Source organism: Pseudophryne corroboree, chromosome 6 (genome assembly GCF_028390025.1).
Source record: "Pseudophryne corroboree isolate aPseCor3 chromosome 6, aPseCor3.hap2, whole genome shotgun sequence".
NCBI lineage: Eukaryota > Metazoa > Chordata > Amphibia > Anura > Myobatrachidae > Pseudophryne > Pseudophryne corroboree.
In genome coordinates this window covers 72,834,735-72,860,765 of record NC_086449.1, presented here as the reverse complement: position 1 = coordinate 72,860,765, position 26,031 = coordinate 72,834,735, and the positions used below count along the sequence as shown (strand labels likewise).

Genomic DNA, 26,031 nt, shown 5'->3' with positions numbered 1-26,031 from the left:
AATGAATAATAATAAAAGAAATGTAGGACACGTGTCCAGTAGAACCCTCTACTTCTCATAAACTGGTAAGTGTCATAAAATAAGGTCAGTAGGAAAAAAAAAAAAAAAAAAAAGGAGGTAAAAATAAGAATTTACTTACCGATAATTCTATTTCTCATAGTCCGTAGTGGATGCTGGGACTTCCGTAAGGACCATGGGGAATAGCAGCTCCGCAGGAGACTGGGCACAAAAGTAAAAGCTTTAGACTAGCTGGTGTGCACTGGCTCCTCCCCCTATGACCCTCCTCCAAGCCTCAGTTAGGATACTGTGCCCGGACGAGCGTACATAATAAGGAAGGATTTTGAATCCCGGGTAAGACTCATACCAGCCACACCAATCACACTGTACAACCTGTGATCTGAACCCAGTTAACAGTATGATAAACGTAGGAGCCTCTGAAAAGATGGCTCACAACAATAAACAACCCGATTTTTTTGTAACAATAACTATATACAAGTATTGCAGACAATCCGCACTTGGGATGGGCGCCCAGCATCCACTACGGACTATGAGAAATAGAATTATCGGTAAGTAAATTCTTATTTTCTCTGACGTCCTAGTGGATGCTGGGACTTCCGTAAGGACCATGGGGATTATACCAAAGCTCCCAAACGGGCGGGAGAGTGCGGATGACTCTGCAGCACCGAATGAGAGAACTCCAGGTCCTCCTCAGCCAGGGTATCGAATTTGTAAAATTTTGCAAACGTGTTTGCCCCTGACCAAGTAGCTGCTCGGCAAAGTTGTAAAGCCGAGACCCCTCGGGCAGCCGCCCAAGATGAGCCCACTTTCCTTGTGGAATGGGCTTTAACAGATTTTGGCTGTGGCAGTCCTGCCACAGAATGTGCAAGCTGAATTGTACTACAAATCCAACGAGCAATCGTCTGCTTAGAAGCAGGAGCACCCAGCTTGTTGGGTGCATACAGGATAAACAGCGAGTCAGATTTTCTGACTCCAGCCGTCCTGGAAACATATTTTCAGGGCCCTGACTACGTCCAACAACTTGGAGTCCTCCAAGTCCCTAGTAGCCGCAGGCACCACAATAGGTTGGTTCATGTGAAACGCTGAAACCACCTTAGGGAGAAATTGAGGACGAGTCCTCAATTCTGCCCTGTCTGAATGAAAAATTAGGTAAGGGCTTTTATATGACAAAGCCGCCAATTCTGAGACACGCCTGGCTGACGCCAGAGCTAACAGCATGACCACCTTCCATGTGAGATATTTTAATTCCACAGTGGTGAGTGGTTCAAACCAATGTGATTTTAGGAACCCTAAAACTACATTGAGATCCCAAGGTGCCACTGGTGGCACAAAAGGAGGCTGTATATGCAGTACCCCCTTGACAAACGTCTGAACTTCAGGCACTGAAGCCAGTTCTTTCTGGAAGAAGATTGACAGGGCCGAAATTTGAACCTTAATGGATCCTAATTTTAGGCCCATAGACAGTCCTGCTTGCAGGAAATGCAGGAAACGACCCAGTTGAAATTCCTCTGTGGGGGCCTTCTTGGCCTCACACCACGCAACATTTTCGCCAAATGCGGTGATAATGTTTCGCAGTTACATCCTTCCTGGCTTTGATCAGGGTAGGGATGACTTCATCTGGAATTCCTTTTTCCATCAGGATCCGGCGTTCAACCGCCATGCAGTCAAACGCAGCCGCGGTAAGTCTTGGAACAGACAAGGTCCCTGCTGGAGCAGGTCCTTTCTTAGAGGTAGAGGCCACGGGTCCTCCGTGAGCATCTCTTGCAGTTCCGGGTACCAAGTTCTTCTTGGCCAATCCGGAGCCACGAGTATAGTTCTTACTCCTCTCCTTCTTATGATTCTCAGTACTTTGGGTATGAGAGGCAGAGGAGGGAACACATACACCGACTGGTACACCCACGGTGTTACCAGAGCGTCCACCGCTATTGCCTGAGGGTCCCTTGACCTGGCGCAATATCTGTCCATTTTTTTGTTGAGACGGGACGCCATCATGTCCACCTTTGGTTTTTCCCAACGGTTTACAATCACTTGAAAGACTTCTGGGTGAAGTCCCCACTCCCCCGGGTGGAGGTCGTGTCTGCTGAGGAAGTCTGCTTCCCAGTTGTCCACTCCCGGAATGAACACTGCTGACAGTGCCACCACATGATTTTCCGCCCAGCGAAGAATCCTTGCAGCTTCTGCCATTGCCCTCCTGCTTCTTGTGCCGCCCTGTCTGTTGACGTGGGCGACTGCCGTGATGTTGTCCGATTGGATCAATACCGACTGACCCTGAAGCAGAGGCCTTGCTTGACTTAGGGCATTGTAAATGGCCCTTAGTTCCAGGATATTTATGTGAAGAGACGTTTCCATGCTTGACCACAAGCCCTGGAAATTTCTTCCCTGTGTGACTGCTCCCCAGCCTCTCAGGCTGGCATCGGTGGTCACCAGCATCCAATCCTGAATGCCGAATCTGCGGCCCTCTAGAAGATGAGCACTCTGTAACCACCACAGGAGAGACACCCTTGTCCTTGGAGATAGGGTTATCCGCTGATGCATCTGAAGATGCGATCCGGACCATTTGTCCAGCAGATCCCACTGAAAAGTTCTTGCATGGAATCTTCTGAATGGAATCGCTTCGTAAGAAGCCACCATTTTTCCCAGGACTCTCGTGCATTGATGCACTGACACTTGGCCTGGTTTTAGGAGTTTCCTGACTAGCTCGGATAACTCCCTGGCCTTCTCCTCCGGGAGAAACACCTTTTTCTGGACTGTGTCCAGAATCATCCCCAGGAACAGTAGACGTGTTGTTGGAATCAGCTGTGATTTTGAAATATTTAGGATCCACCCGTGCTGACGTAGCACTACCTGAGATAGTGCTACTCCGACCTCTAACTGTTCCCTGGACCTTGCCCTTATCAGGAGATCGTCCAAGTAAGGGATAATTAAGACGCCTTTTCTTCGAAGAAGAATCATCATTTCGGCCATTACCTTGGTAAAGACCCGTGGTGCCGTGGACAATCCAAACGGCAGCGTCTGAAACTGATAATGACAGTTTTGTACCACAAACCTGAGGTACCCTTGGTGAGAAGGGTAGATTGGGACATGGAGATAAGCATCTTTGATGTCTAGAGATACCATATAGTCCCCTTCTTCCAGGTTCGCTATCACTGCTCTGAGTGACTCCATCTTGAATTTGAACCTTTTTATGTAAGTGTTCAAGGATTTTAGATTTAAAATTGGTCTCACCGAGCCGTCCGGCTTCGGTACCACAAACAGCGTGGAATAATACCCCTTTCCCTGTTGTAGGAGGGGTACCTTGATTATCACCTGCTGGGAATACAGCTTGTGAATAGCTTCCACTACCGCCTCCCTGTCGGAGGGAGACGTTGGTAGAGCAGACTTCAGGAACCGGCGAGGGGGAGACGTCTCGAATTCCAATTTGTACCCCTGTGATACTACCTGCAGGATCCAGGGGTCCACTTGTGAGTGAGCCCACTGCGCGCTGAAATTCTTGAGACGGCCCCCCACCGTGCCTGAGTCCGCTTGTAGAGCCCCAGCGTCATGCTGAAGACTTGGCAGAAGCGGGGGAGGGCTTCTGCTCCTGGGAAGAGGCTGCCTGGTGCAGTCTTTTTCCCCTTCCTCTGCCCCGGGGCAGAAATGAGTGGCCTTTTGCCCGCTTGCCCTTATGGGGACGAAAGGACTGAGTTTGAAAAGACGGTGTCTTTTTCTGCTGAGAGGTGACCTGGGGTAAAAAGGTGGATTTTCCAGCCGTTGCCGTGGCCACCAGGTCCGATAGACCGACCCCAAATAACTCCTCCCCTTTAAACGGCAATACTTCCATATGTCGTTTGGAATCCGCATCACCTGACCACTGTCGCGTCCATAACGCTCTTCTGGCAGAAATGGACATCGCACTCACTCTAGATGCCAGGGTGCAAATATCCCTCTGTGCATCTCGCATATATAGTAATGCATCCTTTAAATGCTCTATAGTTAATAATATACTGTCCCTATCCAGGGTATCAATATTTTCAGTCAGGGAATCCGACCAAGCCACTCCAGCGCTGCACATCCAGGCTGAGGCGATTGCTGGTCGCAGTATAACACCAGTATGTGTGTATATACCTTTTAGGATATTTTCCAGCCTCCTATCAGCTGGTTCCTTGAGGGCGGCCGTATCGGGAGACGGTAACGCCACTTGTTTTGATAAGCGTGTGAGCGCCTTATCTACCTTAGGAGGTGTTTCCCAACGTGCCCTATCCTCTGGCGGGAAAGGGTATAGTGCCAATAATTTATTAGAAATCAGCAGTTTTTTATCGGGGGAAAGCCACGCTTTATCACACACCTCATTTAATTCATCTGATTCAGGAAAAACTACTGGTAGTTTTTTCACACCCCACATAATACCCTTTTTTGTGGTACTTGTAGTGTCAGAAATATTCAATGCCTCCTTCATTGCCGTGATCATGTAACGTGTGGCCCTACTGGACATTACGTTTGTCTCCTCACCGTCGACACTGGATTCAGTATCCGTGTCTGGGTCTGTGTCGACCATCTGAGGTAACGGGCGTTTTAGCGCCCCTGACGGTGTCTGAGACGCCTGAACAGGCACTAATTGATTTGCCGGCTGTCTCATGTCGTCAACAGTTTTTTGCAAAGTGCTGACATTGTCACGTAATTCTTTAAATACGACCATCCAGTCAGGTGTCGACTCCCTAGGGGGTGACATCACTAACACAGGCAATTGCTCTGCTTCCACATCATTTTCCTCCTCATACATGTCGACACAATCGTACCGACACCCAGCACACACACAGGGAATGCTCTGAAAGAGGACAGGACCCCACGAGCCCTTTGGGGAGACAGAGGGAGAGTTTGCCAGCACACACCAGAGCGCTATATTTATATATATATATATATATATATATATATATATATATATATATATATATATATATATATATATATATATATATATATATAGCAAATGATATCCGGCACTCCAAAACAACAACCAGGTTCAAAGCCGGGTGCCCTCCTCTTGTTAATGAAGCATGTCACAGAATTACAGGCGGCACTCACGGACTCACTCAGAAAACGACCAGGGACCCCAGGTCCCTGGTCGTTTTCTGAGTGAGTCCGTGAGTGCCGCCTGTAATTCTGTGACATGCTATATATATATATATATATATATATATATATATATATATATATATATATATATATATATATATATATATATATATATATATATATATACAGGGATAACCTTATGTAAGTGTTTCTCCCTTTATAGCTGCTGTTTTATATTGGCTGCCAATAGTGCCCCCCCTCTCTTGTTTTACCCTGATTCTTGTAGCAGGACTGCAGGGGAGAGTCAGGGAGCCGTCCTTCCAGCGGAGCTGTGAAAGAAAATGGCGCTTGTGTGCTGAGGAGAAAGGCTCCGCCCCCTTCACGGCGGCCTTTTCTCCCGCTTTTTTTTAGGAAAACTGTCAGGGGTTAAATGCATCCATATAGCCCAGGAGCTATATGTGATGCATTTCTTTAGCCATATAAGGTTTTTATAGTGTTTTATTGCGTCTCAGGGCGCTCCCCCCCAGCGCCCTGCACCCTCAGTGACCGGAGTGTGAAGTGTGCTGAGAGCAATGGCGCACAGCTGCAGTGCTGTGCGCTACCTTATCTGAAGACAGGAACGTCTTCTGCCGCCGATTTCTCCGGACCTCTTCGCTCTTCTGGCTCTGTAAGGGGGCCGGCGGCGCGGCTCCGGGACCCATCCAGGCTGAACCTGTGATCGTCCCTTTGGAGCAAATGTCCAGTAGCCAAGAAGCCCAATCCACTCTGCATGCAGGTGAGTTCGCTTCTTCTCCCCTTAGTCCCACGATGCAGTGAGCCTGTTGCCAGCAGGTCTCACTGAAAATAAAAAACCTATTTAAACTTTTACTCTAAGCAGCTCAGGAGAGCTACCTAGCATGCACCCTTCTCGGCCGGGCACAAAAATCTAACTGAGGCTTGGAGGAGGGTCATAGGGGGAGGAGCCAGTGCACACCAGCTAGTCTAAAGCTTTTACTTTTGTGCCCAGTCTCCTGCGGAGCCGCTATTCCCCATGGTCCTTACGGAAGTCCCAGCATCCACTAGGACGTCAGAGAAACAAAAGTTATTGACAGCCTCCTCATGTTATTGCCCCTATAAGGCCTGGAAACAGGGATAAGATATACACGTTGGGAGGTAAGACAAATCCCCTTGCGGGCAGCAACCATACAGCGAATGCCAGGAAAGCCAGCCAAGTAACTGTAAGCAGGTACAAATAGATATGTGTCGACTGGCAACTGCCATTGGTGACAGTGCAAGATTTCCAATGACAGTGATTCCAAGATGTAGTAGTCATGCCATATAGGGTAGGGGGCTGACATCCGAATGCCCAAGTGTCCAGCAGGTAGTCCACAGTCCATCTTAATATTAGAACACAAGCCGCCCTGAAATGGAAAAAGGTTGAATGTAGTGGGTTTAATCCCCTCTGGGTGCTGAGAACTTGAGGTAGGAGGGCCGGACATCACAGCAGTTGAAGAGGTTGCATTCGTAATGGTTTCTGCGGTCCGGGAGAGGGAATCAGCAGGCATCATCACAGTGTCCAAGCGAGACAGCAGGCGGGCTACACGATCCTCCAGGAATGGCATCAGTAAGTCACTAAGTTCTTGTGCCAAGCGATTTGCAAAGGTGGTATGCATATCCAAAAAGGCAGGGGTCGCCATTAATAACTGTATGTAGGGAAGGTGTGTGGCTTACAGTCCTGGCCAGTAGCAATCTAACTCAGCGTTCAGCGTTCCAGCAGAAAAGTTCAATGTAAAGTGAGAAATTCCACAGCGGGCAGCTGTGTTGCAGGTAGCAGGATAAGCCCAGACCGCGTATTATTGCTAAAGACGAAAGCAGCACTGTAGGGGAAACAAGCAAGTACTCCCCCACGATCACGCCCTAAGATGGCTGCGGGCGGTCATACACGCCTGAAACCTTGCAGGCTAGACTCGGGCGTGAAAGAAGCGGCTCCGGACCCGGGACACAGACACAAAGCTGCAGCAGGATATAAAGGTGTCAGCAGACAGCCTTTGGTGCAGAGTCCTGGGTTGACTGTACACTTTAGAGGGAAGTCTGGAGATCAGGGTCCGGAGTGATAAAGCTAAATATTTATCTTATATAAAACCCTTTATGAGGTCTAAGAACACTGTACGCTATTTACGTATGGAGTACCGTAAGGGTACGCTCGTTGCGTAATGATCGCTTAGCCGTGGTCGAGACGCTCAAGCGTCACGTTCGCTCACGGCCGAGAGATCACAGGCAGGCACGCTATTGGCTGCCGACTAACGTAATGATTCGCTATAGCGTAGCGGACGCTCGGGACCACGAGGAGATCACCAGCGGCGCACACGCTCACAATGCTAAACCTTTAAATCTAAACCATAAACAATGTAATATGCTGTAAAACCTTAGTGTGGAGATAGGGTTACACTGTGTTGCACCTACACCCTATTAACTTAAAAGCTGTTTGAGCGTCACCGACGCTCTGTGAATACTTAACACTATAAGAAATACACAGATACCGTGCTTAGGGTCCAACGCCTAATATATATATTATGGATGTTATACTTGCAAAAGAATTAATACAATACAAGTCATACACTACAATATAACATAGACTAACCAGATAACTACACAGGAAATACAATACAATACTATTACGTTTAAGAGAGTACGAGAGAAAGAGAAGAGAGAGAGAGAGAGAAATGGCCCATAACATCTAGAAAGACAATATGATTGCGGAGAAAACTTACGCACAAAGGAAACGATCGCATGCGCCTCTGGACATCCAGCTCCCGATTTTCAGCAATGATAACCGTTGAAGAGTGAGAGCTGGATGTGATCGGCTTGTCTATTTATGCCCCACACACAATGCGATTCAATGGTCCCTACAATCTCATTGTTCATTGGACACAGGAATTCCTCCTTGCATTATAACAAAAGGTCATAGGTTGATTCATACAGGTGGGCTCTGACTATTTCCAACAGCTCAGGTGGGAGGGAAACTGGGTTTCCCGCCGCATGGATAAGTAAGTGCAAATACAGTAAATGTTCATAAACTTCTTATGTCCATAACTATTCGCACGAGCGATTAATCCGCTTCAAACCAACACCGGAATATTGCTAATTAAATACTCTTCCGATGGGTACTAAACACCACTGTATTACTCCTGTCTGACCCTTCGTATCAAACAAAGGGGGATTTCTCCGTTCATGAACATTCTATATTAACCAAACTTTCAGAATCTATCAAAGGGACCATGATCTACAAAATACATTATATAGTGGAAATATGTAACGATTGAGTCGCACGCTACGAACACATGAACTCTACCGTAAATGCACATACCGCGCACCCGCGGGTGCCCGCAACAGCGAGTATGCGCACGCACGGGAGAGCGCACGCATGCGCAGCGCAGACCTGTGTGAGGTGCAAATATGGCAGTGTGCATAGAGATATTTTTCTGACTTTGACAGTCCACCCTTTGGCAGTCAACAATAACTGCCACTTCCTAAAACATTTCAAAACGAGAAAAATATATGTCAGGGGTTAATACATTTACATGGTTGGGTAGGGGAGGAGAGGAGAAGGTGGGAAAAGGGTATGACCTAGTGTGATAGCAGAAGCATGTGTGTATGAATCCGTGCTTGGGGGTCATGTATCATCGTGCCGTACGTGTTTTAAATCAAGCTTCGAGGTATTGCGAAGTATACATTTGAATTCCTTCTTATCCCGTGGTACGGGTCTGTGGATGGGCTGTCAAACTTTACCGAGCTCTTTTCGGATTTTGAACAAAATGGGGAGCACATTTTAGTTGATGATACATGAATGGGGGAATATGTGATTGCTGGTATCTGTGCCTGTATTCCCTATACTATGTGTGTAATTACCTGAAGGTTGTAGAGATGAAGAAAAGACATAATTACGGTAAATGCAGTGGTATTCTATGTCAGGTAAATGAACATTTGTCGGTTGAAGTCTTGTTCGGTGTCTGTTGAATGCAGTCTTCTTTGTGCTTTTGCCCATAAGGTGCGAGCAAAAGCTTAGTCAATGTCCATAGATTTACAAAAGTGTTGGGCTAGCGTAATTTTAAAATTTCTAGGGAAACTGGGGATCTATGGCAAAGTTCATCAAAAATCTGTGTATCAGGTTGTCAAAACTTCTTCTTTAATCCATCCGTTGTCTGTATATCGGCTCATCAAATTCCTCGTCCAAGTGGGTCTTTTTACCTTGGAGAAAACGGAAAAACAGGTGAAAGAAACGGACCGTAGAAATCGCATTTTCATCACATCATTGTTTCTACATTTGGGTCATAAATCAAATCCATTGGAATTACAATTTCCTCACTCCTTAAACTCATCACCCTGGTACTTCGTTTGCACTTCATTAAAGCCTGACCGCATCTAAATATCAAGCCAATCGTTATGATAACACCTAAGATACATAGGAGAAACTTCCCAACATCCATTATGACTCCTTGAGCCCATTCTCCTAAACCGGAGAACCAATTTCGCGGGTTCAACCATGACACCCAACCAGTCAGCTCATTACTCACAGCAGCAAGGGTGAGATTGTGTCTCCTGCGAAATTCCCACTTCAGTTGGAGAATATCGTCCATCTTTTGGTCTATGACCTCGACCGGGTCCTCGGTACTATTTGTAATATATGTGCAACATTTCACGCCGTACTGCGTTGCCAGTGTGACACAATATCCACCTGTTACTGCCGTGAGATAATTGAGAATCATTCTATGCTGAACTAGTTCTGTTTTAGAAGCTTGAAGTTCTCTTCCAGTATACCTAAACGTGTCATCATACATTTCTGTGATATTGTCTAACAAATTTGCGAGCGCAGATATGTATTTATAATTCAACACTCCTCTGGCGGTGCGAGTGAAATCTAACGCGATTAGAACCTGAATCCCGGTGGATTCATGGATCATGTCAGAGGCCGGATGCTCTGTTCTTTCTATCAGGTGCCGTTTAACTACGTGCTCGTAATGGGTGTGAGTATAAGGAGCTTGGGCAACACGGTGTATATCCTTCATTTTGGCATGTGATACAGTCATTACTTCAGGCAGTACTTTTCCAATATAACACAATCCTTCAGAGTTTGGGGCAAACCACTTGTACGCCTTCCTCCCACATATGAAATATGCATCATCGGGGAGAACATATGGGACGGAGTAGGACATAACCATATTACACATCTTCCATGTGAAATCTCCTAACCCTAATTCTCCCATCTGTCTAGTACACGTATCAGCTTGTACGATATGTGCACAGTATCCTGGTGATACCTCTCCAACTCTCGTAATCCTATTTCCTAGGGTATACCTATATCGGAAAGATTTTCCTCTACTGGCTATGTGGCGTACAAGCTCTGTATCTGTCGGCATTCTATCTGCTCTATATGAAAAGGTCATGGTTTGGTTACTCCATGACACTTCCCAATTTCCCGGCTTTCGGGGATTGGAAATGTTAAAACATATGAGGGATCTATCCACATGATATTGGTGGAGCTTCAAACTAGGAGGACTGGAGATATTAAACCTCCTGTCCACCGGCCTCCCACCACTTAGCTCAAGTACCTCCCCTATCGTTAAAGGAAATGGTACTAGTCCTGATTTGCTATGACCTTGAGGTACTTGAGAGCATACCCAACAATCTGTTTGATTTAACACACTACCCACTAAGGAGTGATAGTCACTCAATGGATGCCGGTCCATGTGGATATTAAAACTGGATTGGCATTTCTTGATGCACCCATCCTCAACTACGTTGTCACAGAGCCTACAGATACAGTTTTCTTCAGCTAACAATCCTTCACAATTCCTTCTATGGTCAATGCTATAGGATCGTTTTCTGATACTCGCCTTTGCTTGTGGATTATGTTGTTCTTGGGAAACTACGCCTCCATCTCTGTCATCAGAACCCATTCCAGAACCTCTCTCGACCTCCATGGTACTCTCGCCGGAACAGACTGCTCTGGTCAACATCATGGTCAACAGGAAAATCCGGATCACAGTCTCTTGGGGCAAGTCCATCTTATAGGAGGAAACGAAGAAGAATGAGAAGGGGGAAAAATAATTTGAGGGAGGGGGAATGGGAAGTGGAGAAAAACAATAAAAGGGAACAGGGAATCGACAACTGCTTTTGATCTTGTGATTCTCAATGCTCAGGTGCCGCCTCAGTCCTCCTGGAACAGACACTCCAGTGATACAACTTCCTCTACCGTCTGTTCCTTATCACGGGACCTCTCTGGATCAGCAACCTTCTTACAATGGGACGAATGAACCAAAGTCTCTCTCTCGGCAACTTTCAATGCTGTAGTGCTAGTCAATAAGACTTGGTATGGTCCTTCCCATCTGTCAATAAGGCAACCTGAGCGTAGAAAATTCCGTATCATTACATAATCCCCAGGTTCAATGTCATGACAATTACTATCTGGTAAAATCAGGAATCACCAACTTCAAATTATCATTTTGATTCCTTAGCTGTTTACTCATGTTAATCAAGTACTTTACAGTCACTTCATTGTTACACTTCAAATCATCCTGAGGGTTAATCATAACATGCGGTTGTCGACCAAACAAGATTTCAAAGGGAGACAGATTAAGAGGGGACCTGGGAGTGGTTCTGATGCTGTACAGTACAATGGGTAGAGCTTCTGGCCATGTCAATCCTGTCTCTGCCATAACTTTGCTCAGTTTATTTTTAATAGTGCTGTTCACTCTTTCTACCTTCGCACTCGCCTGTGGACGGTATGGAGTGTGCAGCTTGCTATCAATTCCCATCAACTTACACATTCCTTGAAAGACATCACCTGTGAAATGGGTACCCCTATCACTTTCAATTATTCTAGGGATACCATATCTACATACAAATTCCTGCACAATTTTCTTAGCTGTAAACATAGCGGTATTTGTGGCCGCAGGAAAGCTTCGACCCAATTTGAGAAAACATCTATACAAACAAGTACATATTTCAAATTTCGACAAGGGGGTAATTGAATGAAGTCAATCTGTATTACCTGGAAAGGGCCGCCTGCAGGTGGGATATGAGATGGTTCTGTTGGTATTGCTTTTCCGATGTTCTTTCTCAAACAGGTAAGGCATGACATTGCTCTCTTACTTGCATGAGATGAAAATCCTGGGGCGCACCAATATGCTCTTACCAACTTGCACATTCCCTCCTTGCCCAGATGAGTCAGCCCGTGAGCTGCCTCAGCTAAACATGGGAGATATGCTCTGGGGGCCACCGGTTTACCTTGTCCATCCGTCCAGAGTCCTGAGGACTCCTGGCCATATCCCTTTGCCTTCCAGACTGCCTTTTCCTGTGTGGAACACAAATTTTGCATTTCACACAACTTCTGTGTGTTGATGGTATTAAATACCATCAGTTGTGTGGTGTCTGTCTGTCTGGGTGTACCAGCTGCTAACTTAGCTGCTTCGTCTGCTCGGCTGTTACCAAGTGATACTGGGTCCTGGCTATATGTGTGTGCTTTACACTTGATAACAGCCACTCTGTCGGGTTCCTGTATCGCTGTTAGAAGCCTTTTGATGTGAGCTGCATGCGCTATCGGTGTACCAGCTGCCGTCATGAAATTTCTGAGGCGCCATAGGGCTCCGAAATCATGGACTACCCCGAATGCGTATCTAGAGTCGGTGTAGATATTGGCTGATTTGCCCTTAGCCAATTCACATGCTCTGGTTAGGGCGACCAGTTCAGCAACCTGGGCTGAGTGAGGTGGGCCTAGCGGTTCCGCTTCTATGGTGCCTTGGTCATCTACGACTGCGTATCCAGTACACAAGTCTCCCGAGTCTGACTGTCTGTGACAACTACCGTCCGTGTAGAAAGTTAGATCTACATCTTCCAGTGGATTGTCACTGATGTCAGGCCTTGCGGTAAAATTTTGGGTCAAATATTCCATACAATCATGTGTGTCTTCCTTTGTGTTAAATTCTCCTTCCCCACCACTCTCATCCTCCACCCTTTGTGCCTGTCCAGGCACACCTGGGAGATATGTTGCAGGGTTTAATGCACTGCATCTCCTTATGGTGATGTTTACGGGGGCCATTAGTGCCAATTCCCATCTTGTAAACCGCGCTGATGAGACGTGCCTGGTTTGGGCAGAATTTAGCAAGGCTGACACTGCATGTGGTGTATGAATTGTGAGGTTGTGACCTAGCACTACATCTTCGCTTTTCGTTACTAGCAATGCTATCGCAGCAACGCTTCGCAAGCATGTGGGGAGGGATCGCGCTACCGTGTCTAGCTGAGCGCTGTAGTATGCTACCGGCCTGCTGGCATCACCGTGCTTTTGGGTTAAGACGCCTGCCGCGCAACCAGCACTTTCTGTTCCGTACAGCTCAAAGGGTTTCCCATAGTCTGGCATACCTAATGCTGGTGCCTGCGTTAGGCACTGTTTAAGTCTCTCAAATGCCATCTCGAACTCGTCTGTATGCGAAATCCGATCAGGTTTGTTTGAGGAGACCATCTCCTGCAAAGGTAACGCCAGAATGGAAAATCCTGGGATCCAGTTACGGCAATACCCACACATTCCTAAAAATGTTCTGATCTGTTGCTGGGTTTGTGGCAGAGTCATGTCTCTAATTGCTTGAATTCTATCAGCGGTCAGGTGTCTCAGTCCTTGTGTTAGACAGTGTCCCAAATATTTTACCTTAGTTTGGCATAATTGCAACTTGTCTTTGGAAACCTTGTGTCCTGTGTCTGAAAGATGAAACAGGAGCTGTTTCGTATCCTTCAGGGATGCTTCCAATGAATCAGAACACAGTAGTAAATCATCCACGTACTGTATTAATACTGATCCACTCTCTGGTTGGAAAGACTGTAAACAATCATGCAAAGCCTGGGAAAAGATACTTGGACTGTCTATGAAACCTTGTGGTAATCGAGTCCATGTGTATTGGACTCCTCTGTATGTGAATGCAAACAAGTATTGGCTGTCAGGGTGCAGAGGTACCGAAAAGAAAGCGGAGCAGAGGTCAATAACAGTGAAAAATTTCGCAGTGGGAGGGATTTGCATAAGGATGACAGCTGGATTTGGCACTACGGGGAACTGACTCTCAACTACTTTGTTAATCCCCCTTAGATCCTGCACTAGCCGGTAACCCCTCCCCCCACTCTTTTTAAACAGGGAAGATGGGACTATTGGCAGTGCTGGACGTTCTTACCAGAATGCCCTGTTGTAGCAAGCGTTCTATTACGGGATAAACTCCTAACTCCACCTCTGGCTTCAGAGGGTACTGTGGGATTTTTGGAGCTATCCTACCATCTTTTACTTGTACAACTACCGGAGCTACGTTTGCCATTAATCCAGTGTCCTGTCCATCTTTAGTCCAAAGTGACTCTGGTATCTGGGATGTCATTTCTTCTACTTGGGATGGAGTCCTATTTGTCATAATGGTATGTGACATTAATTTTGACGGGGAGTCTAACATGTCTCGCACTTCCTGAGCGTGATTCTCAGGTATGTCCAAGAATACACCTTCAGGAGTACAATAAATGACGCACCCCATTTTGCACAATAAGTCTCTTCCCAGGAGATTAGTCTGTGCCGATGCAGCTAGCAAAAAGGAATGCTTGGTATGTAACGGCCCTACTGTAATCTCGGCTGGTTTGCTAACAGGGTAGTGCTGGACTACTCCTGTTACCCCTATGGCTGGAATTGTCTTACCAGTGGTTCTCATGCCCACTGTCGAATTTATCACTGATTTGGCCGCCCCTGTGTCTACAAGAAAGTTTAATGATTTACCAGCTACATTGATTGCAATTTCTGGTTCACTTCCAAGATTTGCAATCAATTTTACTGGCTGCAGATTACAGGTATGGCCACACCCCTATTGGGTATGGTGACCTCCCTGAATCCCGCTGGCAGCAACTGCTTGTGAAGGGGTTAAATGGGAACTACCAGTGGCTTGCCAGTCTCTGTTCGGGGGGTATCTTTTTGTTTCCCCTGTATGTGGCTCATAACTCCGTCTCTGCGGACCTTGCTCCCAATGTCGTGTGTCGTGTCGTTGTCTAGGGGGTTGATATGAATTTTGTGAATTTTTCACTCTACAGTCTCGTGCCATGTGTCCCTGTCTATGACATGAAAAACAAGTTACCACATTTGACTTACCCACAGGGTTTGGTGATTTATACAAAGGCTGCCTTGTGGTCAGGGCCTGTATACTTACGGCCATTAACTTATCACCTTGGGACTCCCTGTGTCGGGTGATATTCCGGTCGTGATCAATAGCAGCCTCTCTCAAAGTAGCCACCGACAGACCTCGCCAACATGGTTGCGTGGTCTGTACTCTTGTCTTTAATGTCTCTTTTAACCCATCCATTAGTACAGATACTGCTACTTCTCGATGGTTTATGTTTGTTTTAATGTCCTCTATACCTGTGTACTTTGCCATTTCTAGTAATGCCCTGTGAAAATATTCTGCAGCAGTTTCTGACTCTTTCTGTCTAATGGAGAAAATCTTGTTCCACTTAACTACCGCTGGGAAATACTCTTTTAACTGTAAACTTATTCTTTTTACGTTATCTTTGTTGTACACATCTGTAAAAGGTACATCCTGATCTAATCCACAGTCAGCCAAAAATTGAGCTGCGTCGACATTTGAGGGTAAACATGCCCTCAGCAATACCTGCCAGTCTTTGTTATTGGGCTCTAAAGTGTTCCCTAGGTCTCTGATGTATTTCTGGCTGGCAACTAAGTCTTTCCTAGGGTCAGGGAACTCAGACACTATGGTTCTTAATTCCATTCGGGAAAATGGTCTGTACATGGCAATGTTCCTAACAGGAGTGATTCCTGTCGTGTCAGTTTTCCCATTTGGCACTGCTATTACCCTAACAGGATTAAGTTTACTAACATCACTCTGTGTAGGTTCTACAGCCTGTGGTGAAATGGTTTCAGCATAGTGTATGGTGCCGTACTTACCTGTAGATACGACCTCACCTATCCCTCCGCTAGGGGCTTTTGTTACTAATCTCGTGGGTGGAGCCGTGCCTACTGTTGTCTCTGCTATGGTGGCTGCTAGAGAGAGCGCCGATATTGTTGCCGATTCGTCCTCTTGATCACACTCCTGGGGAAAGTTCAAAACAGGGTACAACTTGCACGGGTTAATACTTGCATTAGTTAACTTATTAACATTTACACAGTTGCTAAGTGTTTGTTTGTTACACCCTGGTGCGTCATTCTCCGCAACCAATTTCTCTCCTGATATGTACGGTGGCGGCGGGGCTGTCGCTATCAATTTCTTGATAGGATTAGATCACGCCGCCAGAGCCAATCCTCTCTGTATTTCACCCTCCTGTTGCCATAACTGCAAATAATCATAATGTTGGATTCGTCTCTTTGTTGATTTAATGAGACATATCCTCCTTCTTAAATTTTGCAACACTTCTGATCTAAAGCTACCTACTCTTGGGAATTTCTCCCCGTCATGCACTGTCATTCTCTCCCATTCATCACATAAAACCTCTGTATGCGAGCCATATTTTTCACACATTACGTACCTTGCCGACCCGACTGGTCGGTTTACTGAATCAACCCGAACCGAGGTTGATCGCCCCCTTCCTGAACAATTGGCCCCCATAACTTGCAGGCGTTGCTTTCACCACCTCTGACCTTATTTCAGGGTCTTCAGCGAACCCTTACAAAAACCAAAATGTTCACGATAGGCTGACGGTGGCGGTTTACCGAGTACCCCACTCACTCGCCCACGCCGACCAATACGACCCACACACTGCCTTAGTGCTGGCGTACTCGACCCAGGGCCCCTATGAACCTCTATTTACTGGAACATGCGAGGGATATCCGCAGAACACTTACTCTTTCCAGTAACTATTGGTTGTTGGACAATTCCTGAGTGACCAGCGAACTTCCCTTCAGAAAATAAAAAAATTACACAAATCACATCAGAGTGTACAAATAGTTTTATGACCGGGATCATACACAAATGGTACTGGTCAGATTAACTAATGTACACAATTACATGCGGTACAATCGTTCAGCACATAAGCAACTAATCTTATGTGCTGAGCGACCAGTGGAATCGAAAATTTCGGCTGCGAATTCCTTCAGCCAGAGCTTTATTGGCCTATATGGGTTTTGCACCAACCCCCTGGGTTGTGCCCTTTTCTCTTTTATGGCAGACTTCTTAGTCTGCTGTACCTGGACCTCCCGGTCTGTAGTATGACCTCCTGGTCTACTATTCTCTACTGCTCAAATTTTATGTTTAACCAGAGATGCCTCCCTAGCCACCATGCACGTCACTTACATGTATGTACCTCTGCGAGAACTCGACTTCTTGTGGTTCAACCTGTAAAATTGTATAAACTTATATATACACAAAACACTCACTCACCACACGTACACTTTTGCTTCTATTTCTATTTCTGCGCAGAAATTTTCTTTAGACCAGATGTGTTGTGAATTTGGAGAAGGATCTGTTAATCTAAATTTCGGACACTAAAATAGATTTTTCGCTATTTATCGCCTGATGCGCTACTTATCGCCTGTTGCGCTATTTAAAAATCAACACTGTCGTGTGACTTGAGTTACGTGGGCGTACCCAGACGCTCCGTTGCGTAATTTACGCTGCGTGCATCGGCCTTGGCGTACGCGAGTCTCAGCCCTTTGTTAGAGACACGTGTACACAAAACCAATGTCCACCGCAACACAACTAACACTTTTATCAATGTAGATGATCCTCGATCGTCTACCGCGCAACACACCAATCTCTCCTTTTACCTTAGGTAGAGTTGCATGTGGGTTTTACACTTTAACTATGAAATAGCGACAAATCTCTCTTAGCACGTTTTATCAATTATAAAATGGCAAACAGGAGAGTGATATATGAAAATACACGAATGAAAAGAAATGCAGATATGTGCGTGTGTACGCAAGACAGAAATAAACAGTTTTAAAAGACACTAGCGTGTTGTTCTTACCTCCGGTTCCGGATTCCTTCAGCACCCTTTACTAAGCGAAGCAGACGCTTATCCAAACAGCACTACGAGGAATATGACCTCCCGCCCTTTGCTGCTGGATAATGTCTGCTGAAATTACCTAGCAGAGATATGTGAAGGACAGGACGAGCCGCCACTTGATAAAGCTAAATATTTATCTTATATAAAACCCTTTATGAGGTCTAAGAACACTGTACGCTATTTACGTATGGAGTACCGTAAGGGTACGCTCGTTGCGTAATGATCGCTTAGCCGTGGTCGAGACGCTCAAGCGTCACGTTCGCTCACGGCCGAGAGATCACAGGCAGGCACGCTATTGGCTGCCGACTAACGTAATGATTCGCTATAGCGTAGCGGACGCTCGGGACCACGAGGAGATCACCAGCGGCGCTGACGCTCACAATGTTAAACCTTTAAATCTAAACCATAAACAATGTAATATGCTGTAAAACCTTAGTGTGGAGATAGGGTGTAGGTGCAACACAGTGTAACCCTATTAACTTAAAAGCTGTTTGAGCGTCACCGACGCTCTGTGAATACTTAACACTATAAGAAATACACAGATACCGTGCTTAGGGTCCAACGCCTAATATATATATTATGGATGTTATACTTGCAAAAGAATTAATACAATACAAGTCATACACTACAATATAACATAACATAGACTACCTAACCAGATAACTACACAGGAAATACAATACAATACTATTACGTTTAAGAGAGTACGAGAGAAAGAGAAGAGAGAGAGAGAGAGAAATGGCCCATAACATCTAGAAAGACAATATGATTGCGGAGAAAACTTACGCACAAAGGAAACGATCGCATGCGCCTCTGGACATCCAGCTCCCGATTTTCAGCAATGATAACCGTTGAAGAGTGAGAGCTGGATGTGATCGGCTTGTCTATTTATGCCCCACACACAATGCGATTCAATGGTCCCTACAATCTCATTGTTCATTGGACACAGGAATTCCTCCTCGCATTATAACAAAAGGTCATAGGTTGATTCATACAGGTGGGCTGTGACTATTTCCAACAGCTCAGGTGGGAGGGAAACTGGGTTTCCCGCCGCATGGATAAGTAAGTGCAAATACAGTAAATGTTCATAAACTTCTTATGTCCATAACTATTCGCACGAGCGATTAATCCGCTTCAAACCAACACCGGAATATTGCTAATTAAATACTCTTCCGATGGGTACTAAACACCACTGTATTACTCCTGTCTGACCCTTCGTATCAAACAAAGGGGGATTTCTCTGTTCATGAACATTCTATATTAACCAAACTTTCAGAATCTATCAAAGGGACCATGATCTACAAAATACATTATATAGTGGAAATATGTAACGATTGAGTCGCACGCTACGAACACATGAACTCTACCGTAAATGCACATACCGCGCACCCGCGGGTGCCCGCAACAGCGAGTATGCGCACGCACGGGAGAGCGCACGCATGCGCAGCGCAGACCTGTGTGAGGTGCAAATATGGCAGTGTGCATAGAGATATTTTTCTGACTTTGACAGGAGCCCATGTAAAAAGCGGCCACTCTGGGTGCCCCGCCCACCGGAAGTCATCCTGAAACACCTTCTTATCCATTAACCTGTTCAACACAGGTGCCGGCAATCTTAAAAATGAGAGAAAAGTCCAGAAGCAGAGCATTGTGTCCCTTCTAGAAAGGGTCATGTTGGGAGGTATGCATTATGCCGAGACAGTGTATACTGCAGACTGAGTCTGAAATAAACCAGCAGCATTTTACAGTAAAGCTGCATTCAGTCTTATACATTGCATCCTGAAAGTATTCACAGAGCTTCACTTTTTCCATATTTTGTTATGTTATAGCCTTTTTCCAAAACGGAATAAATTAATTTTTTCCTTCAAAATTCTACACACAATACCCCATATATCACAGCCTTTGCCATGCAGTTCAAAATAGAGTTCAGGTGCATCCTGTTTCCACTGATCATCCTTGAGATGTTCCTAAGGCTTAATTGGAGTCCACCTGTGGCAATTTCAGTTAATTGGACATGATTTGGAAAGGCACACAACTGTCTATATAAGGTCCCACACTTGACAGTGCATGTCTGAGCACAAACCAAGTATGAAGTCAAAGGAATTGTCTGTAGACCTCCGAGACAGGATTGTCTCAAGGCACAAATCTGGGGAAGGGTACAGAAAAATATATGCTGCTTTGAAGGTCCCAATGAGCACAGTGACCTCCATCATCCATACATGGAAGAAGTTCAGAATCACCAGGACTCTTTCTAAAGCTGGCCGTCCGTCTAAACTGAGCGATCGGGGAAGAAGGGCCCTAGTCAGGGAGGTGACCAAGAACCTGATGGTCACTCTGCCAGAGCTACAGCATTCCTCTGTGGAAAGAGGAGAACCTTCCAGAAGGACAACCATCTCTGTAGCAATCCACCAATCAGGCTTGTATGGTAGAGTGGCCAGACAGAACCCACTCCTTAGTAAAAAGCACATGGCAGCCCGCCTGGAGTTTGACAAAATGCACCTAAAGGACTCTCATACAATGAGAAACAATGCTCTGGTCTTATGAGACAAAGACTGAACTCTTTGGCGTGAATGTCAGGCGTCATGTTTGGAAGAAATCAGGCACCGCTCATCACCAGGACAATACTATCCCTACAGTGAAGCATTGTGGTGGCAGCATCATGCTGTGGGGATGTTTTTCATCGGCAGGAACTGGGAAACTAGTCAGGATAGAGGGAAAGATGAATGCAGCAATGTACAGAAACATCCTGGATGAAAACCTGCTACAGAGCGCTCTTGACCTCAGACTGGGGTGACGGTTCATCTTTCAGCAGGACAACGACCCTAAGCACACAGCCAAGATATCAAAGGAGTGGCTTCAGGACAACTCTGTGAATGTCCTTTAGTGGCCCAGCCAGAGCCCAGACTTGAATCCGATTGAACATCTCTGGAAAGATCTGAAAATGGCTGTGCACCGACGCTTCCCATCCAACCTGATGGAGCTTGAGAGGTGCTGCAAAGAGGAATGAGTGAAACTGCCCAAAGATAGGCGTGTCAAGCTTGTGACATTATATTCAAAAAGACTTGCTGCTAAAGGTGCATCAACAAAGTATTGAGCAAAGGCTGTGAATACGTATGTACATGTGATTTGTGTAGTTTTTTTTAATTTTTCATAAATTTGCAAAAATCTAAAAAAAAAACTAATTTCACGTCGTCATTATGGGGTAGTGTGTGTACAATTTTGAGGGGAAAAATTTAATTTAATCCACTTTGGAATCAGGCTGCAACATAACAAAATGTGGAAAAAGTGAAGCGCTGTGAATATTTTCCGGATGCACTGTACCTTACTCCCCTTTATGGCAAACTATGATAAGGGAAAATGACAGCTGTCCATCTCTTTCAGTTGATTTACTGAAAGGTTCTGAGCATTTGTTTCTTTGAATATAAGTAGAAAAGTAACAGTAACACAACTCCTTATCAGAACAAGAAATTGGGGAGATTTGATCAAATGTGTGCCTGTCACATCTATCAAGCTGAGCTAGAGAGGATTACAGCATGAGCTCAGACACCCCCTCCCCCCCCCCCCCACCACGACCCCCCCCAAATATACTAGCCTGGTAGCCAGCAATACTGACTGCAAAACAGTTCACTGCTAAATAATTAATGGCTAATTATTGCATGATACCCATATGGTGTTGCTGTATTCTATATACACTCTCTAGTACAGGGTACAGACTATTCACATGTCCCCGAGTTGGGTGGCCGGTAGTCAGCCCCCCCCCCCCCCCAAAAAAATTTACAGTCACCTTGCATTAATTATTTTAGCTTGCACTTGATAAGTAACATTTTAGCATCATAACATGATGTGGAGACACAGAGTGACCTCACCCACAATTGACACCCCTCTTCCCCAACTAATCAACCACTTGGACAATCTCCGATTACAAATCCTTTTACCATTTAAGGAACAAAATCATCACCATTTTCCACCACTGCAAAGCTATATCCCCAGCAACTCGCACACTGCTCGGAAGACTTCCAAAACCTCAGCAGCCTGAATATCCATGCAGATAAGATAGCGAAAACCTGCTCCTTCCACCACTATTCCATAGCCACAGAACAGACTTTCTACTGTCCTACAAAGGCAGCTCTCTATTAGACCGTCTAACTTGTTCCAATATGCTTTCATCCAGAAACACCTGGCAGGGTGCGGCTTAGTGGTCAATGGGGCAGCTGTATTAACTTGGAGAAGGCATAAGGAAATGATAAACGAGTGATAAGTGCAAGGTGATAAACGCACAAGCCAATCAGCTCCAATATGTCAATTAACAGGAGCTGATTGGCTGGTGCGTTTATCACCTTGCACTTATCACTGGTTTATCACTTCCTTATGCCGTCTCCGGGCTTAATACATCTGCCCCACTGTGTTGTGTGGATGACTATTATTTATTATTATTATTGAAGGTATCAGTCTCTATAAGATATACAGAAGTCCATGGATGTCCAGACTTCAGGATCTGGGACCATTTCCCTTCCCAACCCCCCCCCCCCCCCCCCCCCCCCCAACTACATGGAATATGACAGAATTTTTCTACATACAAAAACCCTCTGCTCAGAAGGGCTGACACTTTGCACAACCAGCACGGTAATCACCCTGTCTACTAGGCGGTGCATCAGTACTCCAGACCAGAACTGGTGGCAGTGATGAAGAGACGCAGAGCATTGCTCCGCTGGGTGATCTGCATATTGGACACCTACTCCCAGAAACTATACTCAATCAGCATGACAGGGCTGGTGGCAGTAGGACTCCATCAAGGTCTTCTGACTTAAATCACCCTGACAACAGATCCTCCTCAGCAGATGCTGCTTAGGAATTGAACCTTACAGTCACAACTGATTGGGAACTCACAGGGCAGGACTCCCCTACAGTGACAGTACGTCTCTCTGGAAGTGTGGGGTCTTTCTCTGGATGAGTTTGGACGCGGTCATCTCCATTGTCCGAGAGATTCACCACCACCTTCTGCTTCTCTCTCTCCCCAGGAACCAGGACTGCAGGGGATGACAAACCCAATAGTCAGCACCAAAGATGCAGAAAGGTGGAATTCTAGAGGGTACAAAGCTCTAGTGTGTTACTGCCCGTCCTGTATCCGTGACCAAATACTCACCGTCAATGCCTTTCTCTGCAAGCCGCAAGCGGGCAAATTCTGTGATCACAGCACATCTGTGTAAGAAACCGTAACAAAATGGGGTTACACATGAGCTTCATACTATTTAACCTATCTGTATCACCCTTAGGGTGAGCACCATCTCGGAGGTGATTGTTAGTAAGGGGAAGGATTTAAAAGTGGACCTACCAATTACCAGAAAATCACAAGATGGTGACGTAATTGGAAGGGTGGTTTGGTCAGGAGGACACTGGTTGAGGTTATGGGATACTTAAGACCGAGATGAAGGTGCAGAAGTTCAAGTAGCTTAGATCCTACAAGTTGTGGCGAGTCTGTTTCAGCACAAATAGTGGTCGAGTCAAAGTCAAACTCATCAGGACAACTATGGCCTGGTCAGGTACTGTACTTGTGTGTCTTGGCATATTAAGAGTGAAAGCTCTGTGGGACATAATTCCTACTCTATATGCCTCTGTCATAAGCTAATATTAGAACCTTACGTCAAGTCTCTATTGAACTCCTGCACGGGATTGTAGAACACCTGGTTGGCACTGGGGTAGATCATATTGGCTTTCCCCTCAGCGATGATGGTTTCCCCAGATTTCTGGGGTGTCATGGGTCCCTCCATTCTGGATACACAAGGAAATCTGGTGAGATATTTAAGTCGGGAGAAGAGAACAGTATACTGAGGCCTAGGAATGAGGCGGCTCATCAGCTGTACCTGGAGGAGGATATAGAGGATCGTGGTGATTATATAGACATTTACCATACTATCCCTTTAAATCAGGATACTCATGAATTACACAGGTTCTCTAGCTGCTTAAAATTAGGTGAAATGGAGGTTTAAAGTCAGCCAGCCACAGAACCTGAGTAATTTGAGTGTCCCAGTTTAAAGGGATATTATGGTCAGCCTTAACCTGCGTACTTCACGAGTGTCCCCGGTTTAATGGCAAAGTGCTCTAATGACAAGTATGTCATAGGTAGACTTACCATATTAACCCTGTAAACTGGAACACTTATGAATTACACAGGTTCTGTGACTGATTGACTTCAAGCCTGCATTTCACCTGGTTTTAAACAGCCACAGAACCTGTGTAATTCAGGAGTATCCCAGTTTAAAAGGATGGCATGGTAAGCCTATCGTAGGTAGTTAGGGTTACCCTGTCCACAGCCACCACTATCATCCCACCAGGTGAGACATATAGGTGGTTGCTGTGGACATGGGTGGGGGTGAGGCTCATCGCCATTCACTCCCCCCCCCCATCCCCCCCAAAAAAAAAAAAAAAATATCCCACACACCTCCGATCCACATCATACACACAAACATTACTATCACCCTCTCCTATATACAGCGATCCTATTGCTATCCCTGACTAGCTGTAATAATACGGCTCTCCTTGTGCAGATCCCTCCCAGCCCGTGTCCTCCCACTAATGTCCCCTCTGCCTCTGCACTTACCGATCTCGCTTTCCTCCACAGCCACCCTACCAGTTTCTTCCCTCAAACATGCTCACATGGGCGCCGCCATCTTGTGACACCATGAGCTGCCAGCCGCGTGACGCGCAGCGCCCTATCAGGGCCTACCTCCGACGGCACCCGCAGAGGCTCAAGCACCTTCTCACACAGCACAGATATACTATTAATTATACACTCACGGGGACCAAAGACTGTGGGGAACAAAAAATACCATCAGTAGACAATCACTGAGGCAGCTGCTGCAGGACTGCAAGTCCCAGTATGTGCCACGGCCCTTGTTTAGGTTAATAGAGCATGCTGGCACTAGTGGTACTCCTAGGGTTACCACCTCATCCCTTTAATTCTGGACACATTAATTACACAGCTTCTGTGGCTGGCTGACTTCAAGACTCCATTTCACCTGGTTTTAATCAGCCACAGAACCTGTGTAATTAATGTGTCCAGAATTAAAGGGATGAGGTAGTAACCCTAGGTACTCCCTAGCGCCTGGATCTGTGCCCCTTGTTACCTACTGTCATTTATTTGTGTCATCAAATGTAACATTAGGGGAAAAAAAGTAATTTTATAGATAGTGTATTTTTTTTATATTTCATTTATGGCACAAATTGTTACCAGTGTCTGATTATTTGTGTGTTATGTTTGCTATTTTTAAGATTTGCCTTTCTCTATCGTCCTAGTGGATGCTGGGGTTCCTGAAAGGACCATGGGGAATAGCGGCTCCGCAGGAGACAGGGCACAAAAAGTAAAGCTTTACGATCAGGTGGTGTGTACTGGCTCCTCCCCCTATGACCCTCCTCCAAGCCTCAGTTAGATTTTTGTGCCCGGCCGAGAAGGGTGCAATCTAGGTGGCTCTCCTAAAGAGCTGCTTAGAAAAGTTTAGCTTAGGTTTTTTATTTTACAGTGAGTCCTGCTGGCAACATGATCACTGCAACGAGGGACTTAGGGGAGAAGAAGTGAACTCACCTGCGTGCAGGATGGATTGGCTTCTTGGCTACTGGACATCAGCTCCAGAGGGACGATCACAGGTACAGCCTGGATGGTCACCGGAGCCTTGCCGCCGGCCCCCTTGCAGATGCTGAAGTAAGAAGAGGTCCAGAATCGGCGGCAGAAGACTCCTCAGTCTTCTAAAGGTAGCGCACAGCACTGCAGCTGTGCGCCATTTTCCTCTCAGCACACTTCACACGGCAGTCACTGAGGGTGCAGGGCGCTGGGAGGGGGGCGCCCTGGGAGGCAAATGAAAACCTATTTTGGCTAAAAATACCTCACATATAGCCTCCGGAGGCTATATGGAGATATTTAACCCCTGCCAGAATCCGTTAAGAGCGGGAGACGAGGCCGCCGAA

General features: G+C 45.9%; 1 protein-coding gene across 3 annotated transcripts in view; it reads right to left on the bottom strand.

The window, feature by feature from the left end:
* TRMT1 (tRNA methyltransferase 1) overlaps nt 1-24,811 on the bottom strand; it is a 67,123-nt gene extending 42,312 nt beyond the window's left edge. The window contains exons 1-4 of one of the 3 annotated variants that reach the window (XM_063931163.1): nt 24,671-24,811; nt 23,713-23,933; nt 23,216-23,271; nt 22,960-23,099 (exon numbers count right to left, since the gene is read on the bottom strand). In XM_063931163.1, the coding sequence (XP_063787233.1) occupies nt 22,960-23,099; nt 23,216-23,271; nt 23,713-23,924 (408 nt within the window). In that variant the 5' untranslated portion in view covers nt 23,925-23,933; nt 24,671-24,811. The remainder of the gene's footprint in view (nt 1-22,959; nt 23,100-23,215; nt 23,272-23,712; nt 23,934-24,670) is intronic. The other 2 variants (XM_063931164.1, XM_063931165.1) reach the window with 2 other exon arrangements.
* Between the last annotated feature and the right edge of the window lie 1,220 nt (nt 24,812-26,031).